Source organism: Sphaerodactylus townsendi, linkage group LG11, assembly GCF_021028975.2.
Source record: "Sphaerodactylus townsendi isolate TG3544 linkage group LG11, MPM_Stown_v2.3, whole genome shotgun sequence".
In the NCBI taxonomy this organism is placed as follows: domain Eukaryota; kingdom Metazoa; phylum Chordata; class Lepidosauria; order Squamata; family Sphaerodactylidae; genus Sphaerodactylus; species Sphaerodactylus townsendi.
In genome coordinates, this window is record NC_059435.1 from 61,930,901 (window position 1) to 61,949,527 (window position 18,627).

An 18,627-nucleotide genomic window follows, 5' to 3' on the forward strand; every position below is an offset into this window, starting at 1 on the left:
TAAGCAAGCTGCTCACTTTAATTTTGTTTAAGTGCTCAAATTTCTCTTTTAAGAGACCACAGAACTTAGTAATAGTCCTGGAAAGTTAAGCCTTGCCTGTGTGGGGTTATCATTGAGGTTAATTAAATGGAGATCTTAATAAAAAATAGTTCATCAGGATTCAAACATGTGTAGAATACTATCAAAATTATAGGCATTTCATTGACATAAATCTCAGCGAGGTCAAATTTAAATGTTACCAACAAATTAAAATTCTCACTTACTGTCACACAATGCCTATTCCATCCTCCTAATTAAGGTCTTACTTGCCACGTGGATCAGATGTATAGTATAGAAAAACCCATTACACTTATACCTAGGACAGTGATGGCGAACCTTTTTGAGACCGAGTGCCCAAAATGGCCACCCAAACCCCACTTATTTATCACAAAGTGCCTACCCAGCAATGTATTTATTTTATTTATTTTTGAGTTTTTTATACCGCCCTACACCCGAAGGGCTCTGAGCGGTGAACAACAGATTAAAACAAGATACAATTAAAACCATTTAAAAGAGAACAATCAGCATATAAAAACATATAAAAACATTTAACCTGAATGCTGAGGTTTTAGTTTAGAAAAAAAACGGTTGGCTCCCTCTTCCTCCACCCCACCCGCTTGAGCAGGGGACAGCCTGCTCTAGCCTCCAGCAAGTCCCGCGTGCACCACTCTGTGCCTCTCTAGCATCTCTGCTTCCTCTGTGCCCGCTCCCTCAGGCAGCAGCCACTCAGAGCACAGGCAACAGGCCTGCCAGCCGAGTCCTCCCTGCTCACTGCGGTGCACGCACGTCGTGCTCAGTGACCCAGGCCAGCCTAGTTGTGTGTGTAGGAGGGTGATTTTCCGCCTCCCACATGATGAACTCTGTGTTTGCGTGCCCACAGAGAGGGCTCCAAGTGCCACCTCTGGCACCCGTGCCATAGGTTCGCCATCACTGACCTAGGTCCTCTTTCTCACATTGTGTTGATGATGCGGGAGCCACTGCAACACAGGTACTTGCCCAGGAAATGAAAATGCTGGCCCGGAAAACCCACAACGGCCAGTTGATTCTGGCCATGAAAGCCTTCGACAATACATAAAGAATGGACCAGGAAACAGCCATAATTCTCCCATGCTGCCAACTCCATGTGAGAAGGCCTTTTTGTAATCCTTTAGGCCAGAGGTCTGCAACCTGCGGCTCTCCAAATGTTCATGGATTACAATTCCCATCAGCCCCTGCCAATTGGCTGAGCTGGCAGAGCCTGATGGGATTTGTAGTCCATGAACATCTGGAGAGCCGCAGGTTGCAGACCCCAGCTTTAGGCCTTTGAGGAACCTACTCTTAACCAATTCCTTCTCACAGTTAACCAGACTGGACAAAGATGTAAGCTTGACTCTGATCATCTGTAACAGTGGTGGGGAACCTTTGGCACTCCAGATGTTATGGACTACAATTCCCATCAGCCCCTGCCAGCATGGCCAACTGACTATGCTGGCAGGGGCTGATGGGAACCAATAGTCCTGGCCCTCTGGAAGTGTAAGGACTCGCCACCGAATCTATAACAACTAAGAAAGACTTTTATTAAGTATAATCTTTAGAAACAGAATTTTCCTGCCAGAGAATCTTGGAAATTATGTAGGAGCTCTCTTCCATGCCTTTTTTAAAAAAACATAAAGCTACATCATTGCATAGGAGAGGGCAAGACATAACAGTCACCTTCTCTGAAATACAGAAAAGACACTGTCAGCATTAAGTTCTTCTATTTTTTTTACCACCACAGTTGCAGACATATCTTTAAAAGAAGCAGAGTCCAAAGTAGCCTTTTCCCCTAGGACTGAAAAGCCCCCTGCTGTTTGGGAGGCCGCCTACATGTGAATACAAAAGGCCATGAAAGGAAATGCTCGTACTGGATGGTCCATCTAGATCAGGGGTAGGGAACCTGCGGCTCTCCAGATGTTCAGGAACTACAATTCCCATCAGCCCCTACCAGCATGGCCAATTGGCCATGCTGACAGAGGCTGATGGGAATTGTAGTTTCTGAACATCTGGAGAGCCGCAGGTTCCCTACCCCTGATCTAGATTAATGTTGTGCTTGACATGACCTTCTTGGGAAAGCCCTGAAAATTACTCTTGGATTTCCTGAGCAGGTGGAATAGGAGGAATGAAATTTGCTACCTTTTGCAGAACCATTCTCCACAGTGGGCTGGAAACAAGAGGTTAGCCATATATTACAGTGTTTCCTTGCTATTTTTCTTACATAGCCTTTTCTATAGTTTCTTGAAATACTAAGCAGCTTGCTCTGCAATCTCCAAGGGCTTGCTACTGCTCCAAAGCTAATTCCATTGGCATTTGATTCTGGAGAATGATTATATTACAGAGTCATAATTTGGGGTATTGTTGTAGAAGTTGATAATATTCTCTGCTTCTCGACCAGATACATGTTTCCCTTGCACTGAGTTCTGTATTCTGCTTTGTCAAAAACCTACAGAGTTTGGCAGGTGGGGGAAAAGACAAGGGGCTTTAAAAGTCCCTTGCTGTTGACCTTGAAGACTCCATGAGGTGCCTGTAACCTCAGAGAATGGTAAGCAAAAGGACTAAAGGAAGAAGACATATTGAAAGGTGCTTGGACCCATGAGCTCATGAAGTGGTCTTACACTGAGTCAGAGGATGGGTTTATTGAGATCAGTGCTGTCTGTTCTGATTGGTTCTCTAGAATCTGAGCTGGAGGTCTATCACATTGTTTGCCACTTTTCAACTGGAAATTCTGGAGACTAAAACTGGAACCTTCTGTATCATAGTCATAGCTCCTCATTCTTAAACGCACCAGGTTGTTTGGGACAAACAAAACAGAGGAGGAGGAGGAGGAGGAGGCAGCAGCAGCGGCAGGAGGAGGAGGAGGAGTTTGGATTTATACCTCACATTTCTCAAGGTGGCCTACAAGCTCCTTTCCCTTCCTCTCCCCACAACAGACACCTTGTGAGGTAGGTGGAGCTGAGAGAGCTATGAAGAACTGTGACTAGCCCAAGGTTTCCCAGCAGGAATGTAGGAGTGCCACTCAGGTGGAGGAGTAGGGAATCAAACCAGGTTCTCCAGATTAGAATTCACCTGCTCTTAAAGACTATACCATGCTGGCTCTCATAAATTGACATAATAAGCAAAGCTGCATTCGTGGGTTTCAGAGGTAAAACCCTCCTAAGTAATACTATTCTTATATATATTGCACATCAATAACATCCTATTTGGTTGTCCCCACAAACACCAGAAAACAACTATTCCCACAGCACACTCTGTCTGCCATATCAAAGGCTTTTATACACAACACTACATGCACTGAAATCAACACATGTAGAATGGAAATGGACCCAAGGCTCTTGTCCTCAATTCTTACCAACCCATGATTACTCACTCAGGAGCACTGAGCCCTCTCTATAACTGGCAATGTTGCTTTTTCAAATGGTCCTGATGACATGGATGGCAGCTGGGCTTGTACATTTGCTACAGACGTCTTATGAGCAAGCAGCTGTAAATTGGTGTGGCTAAGCATTCTTGCAGCCACTCCCCCACCCACAACACATGTATTGATTGCAAATACATAGTATCATGCATAGAGGAGTATACTGGATATTCATCATCTCCGTCTGCAAGCAACAAGATAGGCAGCAGAAGGCTAATTATGGGTGCTCTTGAACTGCAGGAAGGGCAATTCTTTATTTTAACATCCTTTGTTGTACAGTCAATGTTACAACAATATGTTCCATGCATCATGCCAAATGGAACAGTATACAAGCATCGCCTTCCTGCTCCATTTATAATTTAAGGAGTTTATGTTGAAGCCAACTGCAGCACCTTGCTTGAATACAGACTATAACAGGGGTAGGGAACCTGCGGCTCGAGAGCCGCATGCGGCTCTTCTGCCCTTGCACTGTGGCTCCACGAGCCGAGCCGCCGGCCCCATCCTTGCCCGCCCTGCAGGCAGCAGGGTGGGCGCACCAACTGCCCACGGTCGGCTGGGCCGCGCCGCGGGCTTCCCCTCTCACCTGCCCCATTGGAACGGGGCGGGCGCTTTCCTGGCGGCCGGCAAGGCCGAGCCGCTGGCTTCATCCTTGCCCGCCCTGCAGGCAGCAGGGCGGGCGCATCCATGCGCTTCTCAGAATGAGCGGAGTAAAAGATTAAAAAAACCCCTATATATATAGTGTTACCTTTATTTTAAATGTAAAAAATTATTTGCGGCTCCAAGTGTTTTCTTTTCCCATGGAAAACGGGTCCAAATGGCTCTTTGAGTGTTAAAGGTTCCCTACCCCTGGACTATAACAAAGTGATCCACAAGCTGTGTCCACCAATACATTTCCTGGAGCCCACTTGTTTTTTTCTGCAAAACAAAGAACCAGTCCTTCGCAGGAGTAGGAAGTGATGCAGCAGAACACAGAAGGCAACTCCTTTCTTCCATTTGTGGTTTGCATCAAACGAGAATATGTGGCCTACAATTTCTGTAACATTTTGTTGAATTCTCCTGTTTTCAATGCGCCCGACCACCATTTTATTGTGGTACCACTGCAAACTCACAAAATTCCAAAGTAGGCAACAGGTTCAACAAAGCTGGGAACTCCAGCCAAAACAGATCCCTAATACTGCCTGTTGTGGTTTTTCTGGGCTGTGTGGCTGTGGTCTAATAGTTTTTGTTTCTAATGTTTCACCTGTATCTATGGCTGGCATTCTCAAAGACATGTAACAGGACCATGACATGCCTCTGAAAATGCCAGCCATAGATACAGGCGGAAGGTTAGGGCAAAACCTACCAGAACACAGCCAAACAGCCTGGAAAAAACATAACAGCCAGTTGATTCTGGCCATGAAAGCCTGCAACAACACACAGACCCCTAGTAGTTAATTGGGAGAGCACATGCCAGTAGTCCCAAATTCAACTCCTGATAATGTTTCATTTAAAAGATTTCTGTTTCAACAGACTGGAGGCCTTGGAGGTTCTTCTGGCCAGAGAACCATCATCGGACAATCTGAACCAATTCTCTAACCTAGAGTAAGGCAGCTGAACCTATTCAGCATCAGCTGCTGTTTCACCCTGATGTTCAACAGAAAATGTTACCTTTTGCAATTATCTGTTGCGGCCACTTTGTGGAACAAGTAGTCTATATACAATGATTGTTTTCTTCCAGTTAAATTATACCTCAAGCAGTCTCTTAAATTACCTAGGCAAATTAATAACGGCGGGGTGCCTTTCCCACCTGGGAATAAAGCTCTTGTATTAAAACAGCAACATTCTTGTCCCACACATTCTGTCTTACCCAAACCAAAGCATTTGAACACCCTGTCCTCCATTAGTTTTAACTATGCTAATGAACAGAAGACATGCCTCATTCAGAGGGATAAAGAGCAAGCTCTCCAAAAGGGACCTACAAGTGTAAAAGATGGAGATAATCCATTTGACTTTTAGTGCCTTAGCCAGATCCATCTATGGTCCCTAATTAGTACTTGCTGTCTGTAACTCAATACTTGAAAATATTTGCTCTCTCTGTGGAATGCTCTTTTCATTCCACTTTTCCTCGAAGAAGCTAAGGGCAGTGTAAATGGTTCTCCCTTCCCAATTTCATCCTGGCAAGATTGACAGCAAAGCGGAAAATTCGAACCTGTTATTTCAACACTGTAACCACACAGAATCACCTACTAACATCTGGAGCTGGTACAGAAGGAAGAATAACAGTGAGATACACAATCCTTGGAACATCTGGTTCAAACAGCACCTCTTATCAATATCTTTTGGGCTCACCTGTCCAAGAGCTGGGTGTCTGGTCACGACAATGCCTGGCCACCATCCCCAAAGAGGCTTTCCGGTGATTTGGGGAGGCTTGAAAAGTGAAAATGTCTCCCTGGCACCAAGAACCCTCTGTGGGACTCAATAGACTTATGCCCAAAAGGGTTGTGTAAGTCTCAATACCAGCCCCTGGCGTAACTTCGTGAATGGTCAAGAGGAAGCTAAAGTTGGCTCCTCCTCACCCACCCCCCTGGCCTGCCCTTGCTACACCAGTTGCAGGGGCATTGGGATGCTGACGATACATCCCAGTGCTGGGGGAGGAGGGCGGCAGCCGCATACTGACAAAATTGCCCCTCCACTAAGGTAAGTGCCCCAGGGAGGGCAAATCTGCCAGCACGACCCCACTCCACTTCCACTAGTGGATTCCCCCACTCCCAGATGGGGCTGTAAGTTCTCGGCCACACCTCTATCCTATCTGCAATATGGAGCCAGGACTACTCAGGACTACTCAGTTGTTGTGACGATTGTAGCAAGATCACATTGTAATACCACCTTCCGGTCAAGGTGGCCAGGGAACCATAGACAATTCTCTCTTCTTTATTTCATTTATCTTAAATTGGGTAAAGAGTGGTTCATATTGCCATCTGCTTTTAAATACTTGCTTTTATGTCGGTGTTAATGTCATAGTAGATTTTTGTATTAGTATTATATTTATTGCTCGAATTTTAATGGTTGTATTTTAGAACTATGCTGTATTTTAGAACTATCCCTGTGGGGATATGGCGAGATAAAAGTTGAAAAATAAAAATAAATAAATAAATAAATAGATCTTGAATATAATTATTATTGATGTGGAAATTCAGTATTATTAATGATTAAACCCCTCCCAGACAACAACATCCACATGAAATACCACAGAGGCTTATTTATTTCCCTGTATTCCCATTCTGGCCACATATCAGATTATTTGCTCATATCTTTCTGAAATGTAGCTGATTATTTCGATACGCACCAGTTCCCGCGGATGGAATGCTTCTTCTTGGCGGAAAATGAGAAGGCTTACTGTTCCTCCCATCTTGGTACTTCTCAGCAGGGAGACAACTTCCTCTTGGGTTTTTCCTGTTAAATCTACTCCGTTTACCTATAAAGGATCATTGGGAAAAAAAGAACTTAAATTGCACCATCTACAGCAAAGAATGCCACTGACAGATCAAACACACACAGCAATGAAATATTTGGCTAGAACCACACAATGGCTTTAAGACAGAGCAAGAAGCTAGGCCGGAGTGTGTGAAGCTGCAAAGGTCTGTATAGAGTTACCTTGAAGTGGAAAATTTGGTTTTTATACCCCATTTGCCTCTACCGTAGGGAGTCTCAAAGCAGCTTACAAAACCCTCCCCTTTTCCTCCGCACAAGAAACACTGTGTGAGGTGAGTGTGGCTGAGAGTGTTCTGAGAGAACTGTGATTAACGCAAGATCATCCAGCAGGCTTCATGTGGAGGAGTAGGGAATAGAACCCCATTCTCCAGATTAGAGTCTACTGCTCTGACCATTATACCATGCAGGTTCTCAGTCCTGCTGGAAGCAAAGAAGAAAAGAGCATGTAACTACACAGATAAGACAATTCCTGACCAAGATGTCATGCTAACACTGTTCTCTGGTCTCTATTAATTTCTCTGTAGAACATCTATAACAGCACTGCACACCATGCCTAATGCTACAGCAGAGGCTGAGCTGAGATTCTTTCTCTTCAGCAGGCTTGCAATTACCTACATGCCTGGTAGGGAAAGTTTGTACTCACTGCAGGCAAGGTAGGACAACAGTGACTTCCTTCTCCACCAGGATTGCCTCCCTGCCCCCAATTAGGTATTTCAAGGAACTGGTCCTTGCCGACTTCAGAAATATTTATGGAAGAGATGCATCATGATTGATATGAGCAGCTTTAATTTAATGCACTACCGGGAAAGCATATTTGAATAAACTAGTGGTAATGTTCTAACACACTGAGCACATTCTTTCCTTCTGCTCTCACACTGTGTTACATATTTGGAACCTCTTCAAGTGGCAACTCTCTTCTCAATTCACGCACCCTTTTGCCTGCTGAAAGAATCCAGAGTGCATGGCGTTGGCTGAACCCACCAGTTCTGTCATTTTGCAAAGACTGGGGGTGTCGTTGTGGTTCACTGATTTATGTTTCACTTTCATTTGCATTCAGAGGAGGCTCTATTAATTTAGGAGGACAGTAAGAAGCTCAAATCATGATGCCATTTCCTTCTTTGAAAATAAAACACAAGAGTTTCAAGGCCAACATTTACTACAGACTTCAACATGCCCCAAAATGTTGAGAAACATCCCAACGTGTTCTCAAATAAGCCTGGCAAGCTCTGTTTAGAAGCTCTGCCCTGGCTGATGCCATTTGGAGGAGATACCATATGCCATCAAGTACGGGGTCTTCTTTGTTGTGACGCCTCAGCTCTTCAATGCTCTCTCTGTAACCCTCTGCCCATTATTGGATGTAATGATTTTCAAATGCCTGAACTTTCTTACTTCAGTTTTTTACTTTTTTGAAAAATGTTGTGCTACTTTTGGCTATTCTTTTATGGCTTTTATGTTGTTGCCTACAGTTTTCATTATTGAATGGCTGGTTTTAATTTAGGGCAGTTTTCTGTTACTTTGTGCGGCTAAAATATTATGAAATTTGATTGTTCTCTGAGATCTTAAATGTGTTTACCACCTCAGATGCCTGAGGATATAAAGCCCGAGAAACTGAACATAAACCCATCAATAAACATGCAGTTGCAGAACATATCTAGATACGATTGCAACCTGAGGTCACCTTAATTTAGAATAGAAAGCAAAATACACCCCCCTCCCCACCCACCACAAAAAATCTCTGAAAAATGCCAGATGTCCTAAGAATTTGTCCTTGTTTGCTTGTGATATTCAGTGTACCCAGTGTCTCATTTGCAGCTGCGGGAGATTTACTGAGCATCAATGACGGATGAACCGAGAAGCTGAAATAGATCACAGTTAAAGGAAACCTTGGGGTGGGGGGGTGTCTTTCCATACACTTCCGCAGGGCAGAGTTAGCAATGCAGGTCAGTTAGTTAGTACAAAGGGACAACAATGATGTGAGTCAGCAGGAGATAATGAAATGCATCACGAAATACTACAGAAATTGTCTGAGGAAACCTAACAGCCACTGACATTTATTGCTGGGAACTCTCAGAGAACAAAGTGATGCCCTGGCAGGCATGGGTGAGGGGAAGGGCGAAGGCAAACATGGATTTTTGTTGTTACTGCTGAAAAGTGTAAACGCAGATCCAGAGAATTATAAGAACAATTACCTTGACTTTGGTGCTCAGCAAACTATTACGACAGCCATCAAATAGACAAGAAGGAGTTATGGAAACAAGCCCTGTCAGACTAAGTTTGTTTCTAACCTGAGGTGAAAATATATACTGCTTTACAAAATAAGAGCAAGTGCAATGCAAAAACAACCTTTCCTTCAGTAAAGACAAAAGCAAAATCCAGCACTGCACGTGATTACTGCAAGGGGCTAAAACAGAAAACAGGCAGAATGTGTTAAAAGTTATCAGGCCTATGGTGTATTGGAAAAGGTGTGGAACAAGAACCGGGTTAGCCAACCCCCAAAATACTTGCCACAACACAAGGAAGCGTAACAAATTGATGTACTGTATTAACTGTTACTCATATACTAGTCAGCAATCAATGAACAGAAATCATATCAAATGTCCAAAAAATACTTCTAACACACAGTCCGTTTCTACTCATTCATAGTCCATTGAGAGAACAAGTCAAAGCGCGATGGGACCACAGTCCACTCACCGTGCTACCAAAAGTGTGTGAATAGCCGGAAAAACCAGCTGGGCAGGTTGAAGACGCGGAGCGGCAAAGATGGTCTCTTAACGTGACGTGCAAATTAAAAGACCATCTTTGCTGCTCCGCGTTTGTTAGAAGTATTTTTTGGACATTTGATATGATTTCTGTTCATTGATTGCTGACTAGTATATGAGTAACAGTTAATACAGTATATCAATTCGTTACGCTTCCTTGTGTTGTGGCAAGTATTTTGGGGGTTGGCTAACCCGGTTCTTGTTCCATTCCTATTTTTGCATTCTTGCCTTCTTTGCATCCATCGTATTGAAAAAGGTAACAATTGTGTACTCGACCCGCACAAGTTTCTGCACACATTACTTCCATTCTCCTTCACTTAACACAACTGATTTAGTCTTCTTTTAAAAAGTTGTATGTTTCTTTGTTGAAATTATGATGAACTGATTCTAGATCAGTTTCAGTGTTCTTTTATTTTAGGCATCAAAAGGTGTGTCAAAACCAACAACAGTTTTTTTTGGGGGGGAGGGGGTATATATAGCAGAAATGGTATTTTAAGAAAATATATACAGTATTTTATGTTTTGCATAAGTATAGCTTTATAAGTAAAAGGTAGAAATGTTTAAATGTAAATGTTTAAGTTAAATGAAAGGTTTAAACTTTGCAAAAAAGTTATGCTTAAGAAGTTATGCTTAAGAAGATTTTTTTTTGGTATAAGAAAGTCTGTCTTGAACTTTTGCACCCTTTTCTTTCACTGTAAAAGTTATATGATCTTGAGTGTCTCCGAAGCTAATGGGAGGGATGTCTGACCAGCTTGCCAAGATCTTGCTAGATGTTCTCTGCATAGTCACGTGACCTGCAAATGAGGCACTGTTCCCGCCCCTCTCAGTTTTTAGTTGGAGATTGGCCTAAAGTACCTTAGGACTATACTGGTTTTATAAAGTGACATAATTCAAGTCTCCCAAGCTATGGGAGGCACAGGATCACTATGCTACCTTTTCTGATAAGACAAGCTGTCAGCAAAGGCAGTTTGACTGACAGAGACCTTGGCCTAATTTACATATCAAGGATTGATTTGAGATGACCTCATTGTGATTACTAATGCCTAAACATCTATAAAAGCAGGAGTTCTGAGCTGACTCTTTGCTCTTTCAGCCTGACTCTTTAGCAGGTCTAGAGATGCCATCAGGCACTTGCAGTCTGGACTTTACAACCAGGATGCAAACTGCCACTGGATTCCCAGGCAAGATTCCAACTTTGTTACATGATGTCATGAACTTGAATCGTCCCTAGAGGGAGAACCCTGGAACTCCTACTGGTACAAAATAAGCTGTATTTCTGCCTTCTTGTTTTTATAGCAAGAAAGGAAGTTTGTTAGGTAAAGTCAAAGCTATTTGTTAGGTAAAGTTTGTTGGAAACGTTGTTGGGCAGTCTTCTTGTTCTATTTTATTTGTTTTCTCTTCGAAAACTGTAATATTGACATCGGATTGCTTTTATCTATTTCTTTTTTAAATGCCCTAAATACATATTTATACTTTTAAGTCTCTGGAGTCATTGATTGGCTTTATGGGCTCCAGGGGTTTACAAGGTTGGTTCATCAGGATGGTGACAGTATTTGGATTTGAACAGGATCGGCAGACCATTAACGGGCACCACTCCAAAAGCCTTCTGTTAGTGTGTGCGCGCACATGCACGTGTGTTTGTATGTTCTGGTTCAATGAAGCTGAGGGAACTCAGTGAAAGTTGCCCCTCTCATATATTTTTTACAGTGCACATAACACGAAACTGTTCCAGCTCTGTGCGTGTCAATAGAAAATGTCACAGACTGAATTAAATCGCCTTAGTGACAGAATGCGATTTACAGATGAACTCTGTGATTTCCCGAAAAATGTGGTTCTCCAGAGAAATGAGAAAAGATATATTTCCTGCTACCATTGAATCTGTTTTCCCACCTTGCTCTTCTCACCCTAATCCCTCACTGTTTACTCTCCAACCTATCCATTTCCATTTTGCATTTCTAAATTGCAACTTTCTGGTCTGACCGTTCCAATAGAACTTCCCCTGTGCTCCTTTGTTTTCACTCTGTGTGTGTGTGTGTGTGTGTGTGTGTGTGTGTGTGTGTGTGTGTGTGTGTGTGTGTGTGTGTGTGTGTGTGTGTGTGTGTGTGTGTACGTGTACGTACACACCCACAAAGAAAGCTTGGATGGAGCTAAAATAGGGCAATTCGCTACAAGAAAAGTTAAAAAAGCATTACAAGGGATTTTGTAACTGTCTCAAGCCCATGTATTCTGTAACACATTAAATTCACATGCAATTTGGAAAACAATCCCTTTTACTGATATGCACCACCTAAGAAATGCACATCTCCTTCTCTCTCCTGCAGAAATTTTGTATAAGAAACAGCAACAATAAAGAGATGTCGCTTTTTTGTATTTTTTTGCCCCCTTTTAAAAAAAAGCTTTATGCACTAAAGAACCTGAAGGTAAATAAATTTACCACTTTACTTAATGGCTTGGATTCACCAGTGCATTTCTGTGGATTACAGGATTTTCATCTGTGGAATGGAGTATTTTTGCCTCCCTCCTGCTGGCCAAGTTACTGCTGGGGGGGAGGGGTTGGAGAGAGGGAAATAACTAACAGAGGTGGTATGCTATTGCTTTCCACTCCATAGTGACACTGGCATTCCTTGGTGATCTCCCACCCAAGTATTAGCCAAGGCCGACACTGCTTAGCTTCTGAAATCTGACAAGATCAGGCTAGCCTACACAATCCACATGAGAGTTACAGAGTTATAAGAGTGAACGATACCTATATCATTTCCATTCCCAGATTCACCCACTGAAGGAGCCATTTTTACACAGTGGTGATGGGGATCCAAAAGTCCTACTCATATGGACCCACAATATCTTCCATATCTCGCCAGCTTCAAGGCCTCATTCATCCCAACCTGATGCATCTTGCTCTGCAATTTGTTATAGAGTTAATAGAGTTGTGTTGATATATATTTACATTTGTATGTTGTTATGGGCTCTATTTGTTTATATGTGTCTATATTTTACATATTGTACACCACCCAGAGCCCTTTGGGGGAGGGTGGTATATAAAACTAATAAATCATCATCATCATCATCATCATCATCAGCCATTTTCCTGGTAATATTTTAACAATCAACATTGAACCATATGCTACAAAGAGCAGTGTGGTGTAGTGATTAAGAGTGATCTGGAGAACCAGGTTTGATTCCCCACTGCCTCACAGGAGTGGCAGAATCTTATCTGGTGAACTGGATTTGTTTCCCTGCTCCTACACCTGAAGCCTGCCAGGTGACCTTGGGTTAGTCACAGATCTTCACAACAATCTCAGCCCCACCTACCTCACAAGGTGTCTGTTGTGAGGAAAGGAAGGGAAAGGAGTTTGTAAGCTGCTATGAGACTCCAGACAGGAGACAAAATCAGGGTATAAAGTCAAACTCTTATTCTTCTACTTACTTTCATAACAGGCTGGCAAAGTTCTCTGCAGCTGAAAACTCAACAATGAAATACCATCTTTTAAAATAGCTACACTGAAGGAAAGAAACTGGAGCAGATGGAGAGGTTTTTACACTGGACAGAATGTCATGCATGCTCAATCATGCAACTCAAAGAATACTGTGATGAAGTTGTTCTGCTACTGCATCAGAAACCACACCTGACTGGGAAAAGGGTAGCTTTCATCTCCTGGATGGAGAACCGGAAAGCCTATGCAAATTTACCAGTAAGCAAATGTTCAATACATCAAAGCCTAGATTGCCTCATGGCAGGGAGAGTAGTTTTCCTGGGAAGTGAGGACAAAGGCTTGGGAAGATTCCACCTCAGGACCTGGCCAGAGAACCATCTCTGGGCCATGGGCTCCCAAGATAAGAACAAAGGAATCCTATGAGAATTTACCATGCTGAGGAAACTATGTGAAAGCAATCTTTTTTATTTTATCATTTGAAATAAAGACTTTTAAAACTCAGCAGTTGGAGTGCCTGGTTGGAAAAGAACCCGGATTTCTAGAGGCGAGGCTGGAGCCCTCAGTCTTGAGCTAGTGACATGGTGGCAGCAGCTTAAGGGCTTCCAGCACTCAGGTTGGTCTTGCAACGGTCAGTGATGGATGGGCATGCTGACGGCGGCTGGCATAGCTCCCAACAGAACCGTACAAATGTAGTCAGCTGAGCAATCTCTGTAACTGCACTTATGTTATATTTCTTTGATTTCTGTTTTTCAATAAATCTTTGAGAACTCAGCTGGCCTGGATTCATTGGAGGGAAAAGAACCCGGGATTGGGGCAAGATAAGCGTGGCTCTCCCAAGCTTGATCTCAGTGTCAATCATCATAACAAATACCCTCCTATTCTAGAGATGGTGAGATCCAGCTGCTCTGTACCACTGAAAATACAATCTCGCCACAAGGAACTACTCTTTGTTTGCACACAGCCAACTATTTCCAACTACTGTTATTACTGCTGCTGCTATACAGTGTGGAGGAAGGAAATAATCAAAAACATGACATGCTTTAAAACATCCCTTACAGCAGTTTAAAGGCTTCTCTACAAAGAGAATCCATGCCCCCCTCTAGATCTGGGAAAGAGAATCAGCACCCACCCCCTCCATTTCTATAACATTTAAATACCTTTTAAAGTCACATTTATAACCCACTTCTAACTTCCAATGCACAACCTACATGCATGATTTATACCAGCCATATAAGAGCATACATTTGCATACTAGGATGTATAAATCTATGCTCATTCATGCCATGAATAAGCAAATAAACACAGATTTCTTTCCTCTGAGCTGAATCACTGAAATGTACTGGCATCAAGAAATTGAATTGAACACCAACATTGGGAGTACTGGTATTAAAGAGTGTTACAGAAGATGACATCAGCTGCATCTTAACATAACAGCACCATAACCATTTTTTCTCTGTCATGTATGCACTAAAAAATGCAAATATTTTAAAATGAGACTTTTGTTTGTTGTTTATATAGAAAATAAAGCTGTTACCCATAATGCCAGTGCTGCTAATTTCATAATTCATAGAGCACAGAAATCTGAAGACAATGCTCTTGGAGAAGAAGAGTTTCTGAAACAATACACCACCCTCAAAAAGAAGACTTTTAACTGAAAAGATCTGAAGGTCTCCCAAAAGCTCTGGAACATTCCATCACCTCAATGAGCCGGTCGCCGGCCTTCAATCTCCCATCTTGAATCGCTGCTCCTCTTGGAAGGATGTTTTTCACGTAAATCGGTGCAGAGCCGCCAATAGGAACATCTCTGGACGTGATGCTAAATCCTAGGCCTTCTGTACCTGTGGAAATGATTTAAAAATGCTATTAAGTTTCTTGTGCTCAGGTGTTTATGACTTCCTTAAAGACTACAGTTCAGTTCAAAAACATAACAGCCACACACCCCCATCAATACTTCAGGATTGCTAACAAGAATCACAGCACCAGCACTTAACGTTTTTATAAACAAAAGCTCATCAAAATCATCAAAAACTAGAAACCTTAACCAGCTGCACAAACAACTGCTTCTGGGAAAGTTTTACGCCAATCTCAAAACAGCCACCGACCTGCAACTGTACTGTTGGATTTTAAAATCAAGTCAGTATTAAGCAAACAGAAAATAGTAGATATGTAAGTTCTGGCTCTTCCTTTTTCAACTAAATGTTGTAGAAATTATAGAATCACAGAGTTGGAAGGGGCCATAAAGGCCATCCAGTCCAACCTCCTGCTCAATGCACGATCAGCCTAGACATCCTTGTCAATTTCATTAGACCAAGTTTGGTACTTTCAGCAGTTTTTGAAGGTCTCCGCCACTTGTGACCCTGATTGTTCACTCATGGGGTCTGCTGTTTACTTTTGAGCGAACTGCTTTGTAGAGGAGTTGATTTTCACTCCATCATTTCCACACTCAGCTATGGAAGCCCAAGTACAAAACACTGAGAAATATATTAATAAAACATTATTCCACTTAACTACCCAAATTAATAGCCTAGCTTAACTCTTTGGGGTATGGCAGCTAAGCAGGGTTGGCCCTGGTTAACATGTGGATGGGAGACCTCCAAGGAAAACTGGGGTTGTTTGTCTCGGATTATCTCTTGTCCAGAACACCCTGAGGATGGGGTTGTGACTCTATGGAAAGTTCTTCCTCCATACACCAAAATCTAGTTCTCACTTTACATGCTGTATATCAGTGGTTCCCAAACTTATTTGGCCTACCGCCCCCTTTCCAGAAAAAATATTACTTAGCGCCCCCTGGAAATTAATTTTTTTAAAAAATTTAATAGCAATTAAACAGAAAGATATATGAATTAAGGTTTCTACCTGTGGCCATCACCGCCCCCCTGGATCGCTGCAGCACCCACCAGGGGGCGGTAGCACCCACTGTGGGAATCACTGCTGTATATTATACTCAGGTGCCTTTTGTCAAGTTTCATATGTAAAATTCAACATATCCTTTGGAAACAAACTGTAGTCAGAGCCATATCCGTTTTCAATCACTATTTCCAGGACTTTAAAGAAACACATGAAAGAAACACATAAAGAACATGTGAACTTCACATGTGCACACTCTTTTGACTACAGGAGAGGTACCTGCATGTATGAAGGACTGGGCCATGTCAGTATTGATGGCCAACCCTTACCACTAGATGCTTTTTAAAAGCATGGCCAGAAAATATTACCTTAAATATTAAAGCAGGAAACACTTAAACATAGCAAGTAAATGCTGACACTGGAGATTTGACATATGGCAACCTTTGCAGAAAACTTTCCATTCAATCTGACAACTGTTTTGAAGAGATGTAAACAAACAGGGCAGGCTGGGAAAAGAGGATGGCTACTAACTCAGACAGACAAGGGAAAGCATGGCAATGTACAGCTCCGAGTTGTAGCCATCTGCCTCCAGATCATTTAGGCTAAAAAGAAAAAAGAAAAGAAAAATGCGCAAAAGACACAAGGCTGTGATGATCCCCACAGGACTTCTGAGCAAAAGGCAGAAAACTTTGTGTCAACAGCTCGAAGGAGAAGGTACACAAATATTGGTATCCTAATCTTATTGAAGCACAAGGCATTCCCTTCACTTAGAATTCCTTCCTCATTACCAGGGCTCCCAAGATATCTTACAAACAGCGCATCAACCTCTTCTACCTCCAGATTTTGCATGTTTGAAATTCATAGAGTTGATCAATTTTGTGCTGTAACAGCAGCTAAAGAGGTTTTCATTTTATGTAGAAAATATCCCGGGAGCTCCTAAGATGAGGAAGTACATTTAAATCCTTTAGTGCACTGCGAAGCTGAGAGCAACAAAATCTTTCTACCCTCTAAGGGTAGATGGAATTCAGATCATTATACAAATCACCCAATTGCCATATTCAGAATTACGTTTCAAAAGGCCTAGATCATTTCTGTGGATCTGTTTGCATATATTTTTATTTACTATTACTGCCATTTTAACGTTATTTTGTAGCAAAAATTGAGATTTTATTGCTCTGCATTGTAGTCGTTGGGAAGATCACAGGTACCGTTTTCAAAAGATAAAACGCCAGGATTCAAGAAAGAGCAAATGGGTACTCTAGATTAAAAAAGGCTTCCACAAAAGCCAGTCTGAGGAAACCCTAAAAATTCCTGTTGGGCCCCAAAGGTGACCAGTTAATTCCACAATGTTGAAGGCAGGGTGGGCAGGTGAGCAACCATTGGCAAAAGCCTGCATGGAACATGGAGGAGGTATGGCCAAATTAGATGTGGCATAATCTGCTTCAAAATATGACTTCCTACCCATCAGCAGTGGCTTATGGCTAAGAGCAGGTGCACTCTTATCTGGAGGAACCGGGTTTGATTCCCTGCTCTGCCGCTTGAGCTGTGGAGGCTTATCTGGGGAATTCAGATTAACCTATGCACTCCCACACACGCCAGCTGGGTGACCTTGGGCTAATCATAGCTTTTAGGAGCTCTCTCAGCCCCACCCACCTCATAGGGTGTTTGTTGTGAGGGGGGAAGGGCAAGGAGATTGTAAGGGGGTATAAATCGAACACCACTTCTTCTTCTCCTCCTCCTCCTCCTCCTCCTCCTCCTCCTCCTCCTCCTCCTCCTCCTCATGCCTTCCTTGTTTCCAATGGGGGCTGTGGCAAACTAGTCCCTGGCATGAATGCCAACATTTTCTCTTTATTTTTCAGTCTGAACTTAGTTGTCCTGGAGCAGAAACTTAAATTAAATTACTGATAATCTGGCCTTTCTCAAAGGAATGAAGGTTATGCAGGCATGCCTCCAGAGTGACATTAATGAGAAAAAATGAAGCAAATGGGAATATAATAACCTAAATGTACATCGATTCTCATTGTTATCAAAATGTTTTATATCTAAAAAGAAAAGAGGGGGGGGGGGAACCAAGAATAACATTTTTCGGCATCCCGTTCTCTTCTTCTGAATATACAAGTCTGTTCTTCACAACTCATAATAGTACTGCATCCTTCTCCCAAAGATGGTTCGTGTTTACCTACATACATATTTGGCTGCTATGGAAATCGTGTATTGGATCAGCTGTTTGAGCCAGGATTCGAGCAGCACCCATCTAGAATCTCTCTCATCCTGGCAAGTATTTCCAAATATAGTCCTTGTGCCTAACTCAGTGGCTCCAGATGTTGTCCTGTCGGCAGCTCATCACTGGAGGAGGCCAAGTACTGTGTACTGTCAAGCTACTTGTCTGATACGTGTATTCCACACTTTCCCTCCTCTGTAGCTTTTATCACAGACCAGATTTATCCATGCAGTGAATGGATATACAGTGGATGGACATACCCCTCCCCATCACCCCAGAAGAGCACTCCGTTCCATAGATAACAACTTTTTTAGTAATCCCTGGCTGAAAGTTATCTGGCTGTCCTTGGCCAGAGCATTTTTGACTCCAGCCCTGGCCTGATGGAACGCTCTGTCCAATGAGACCTGGGCACTGTAGCAATTGTTT

At 42.7% G+C, this 18,627-nt stretch overlaps 1 protein-coding gene across 4 annotated transcripts in view; it reads right to left on the reverse strand.

Annotated features, from left to right (window-relative positions):
* PARD3 (par-3 family cell polarity regulator) overlaps positions 1-18,627 on the reverse strand; it is a 605,108-nt gene that overhangs the window by 234,069 nt on the left and 352,412 nt on the right. For all 4 annotated transcript variants that reach the window (XM_048510786.1, XM_048510784.1, XM_048510785.1 and 1 more), the window contains 2 exons: positions 14,832-14,971; positions 6,795-6,923 (listed from right to left, as the gene is read on the reverse strand). In XM_048510786.1, coding sequence (XP_048366743.1) covers positions 6,795-6,923; positions 14,832-14,971 — 269 coding nt within the window. The remainder of the gene's footprint in view (positions 1-6,794; positions 6,924-14,831; positions 14,972-18,627) is intronic.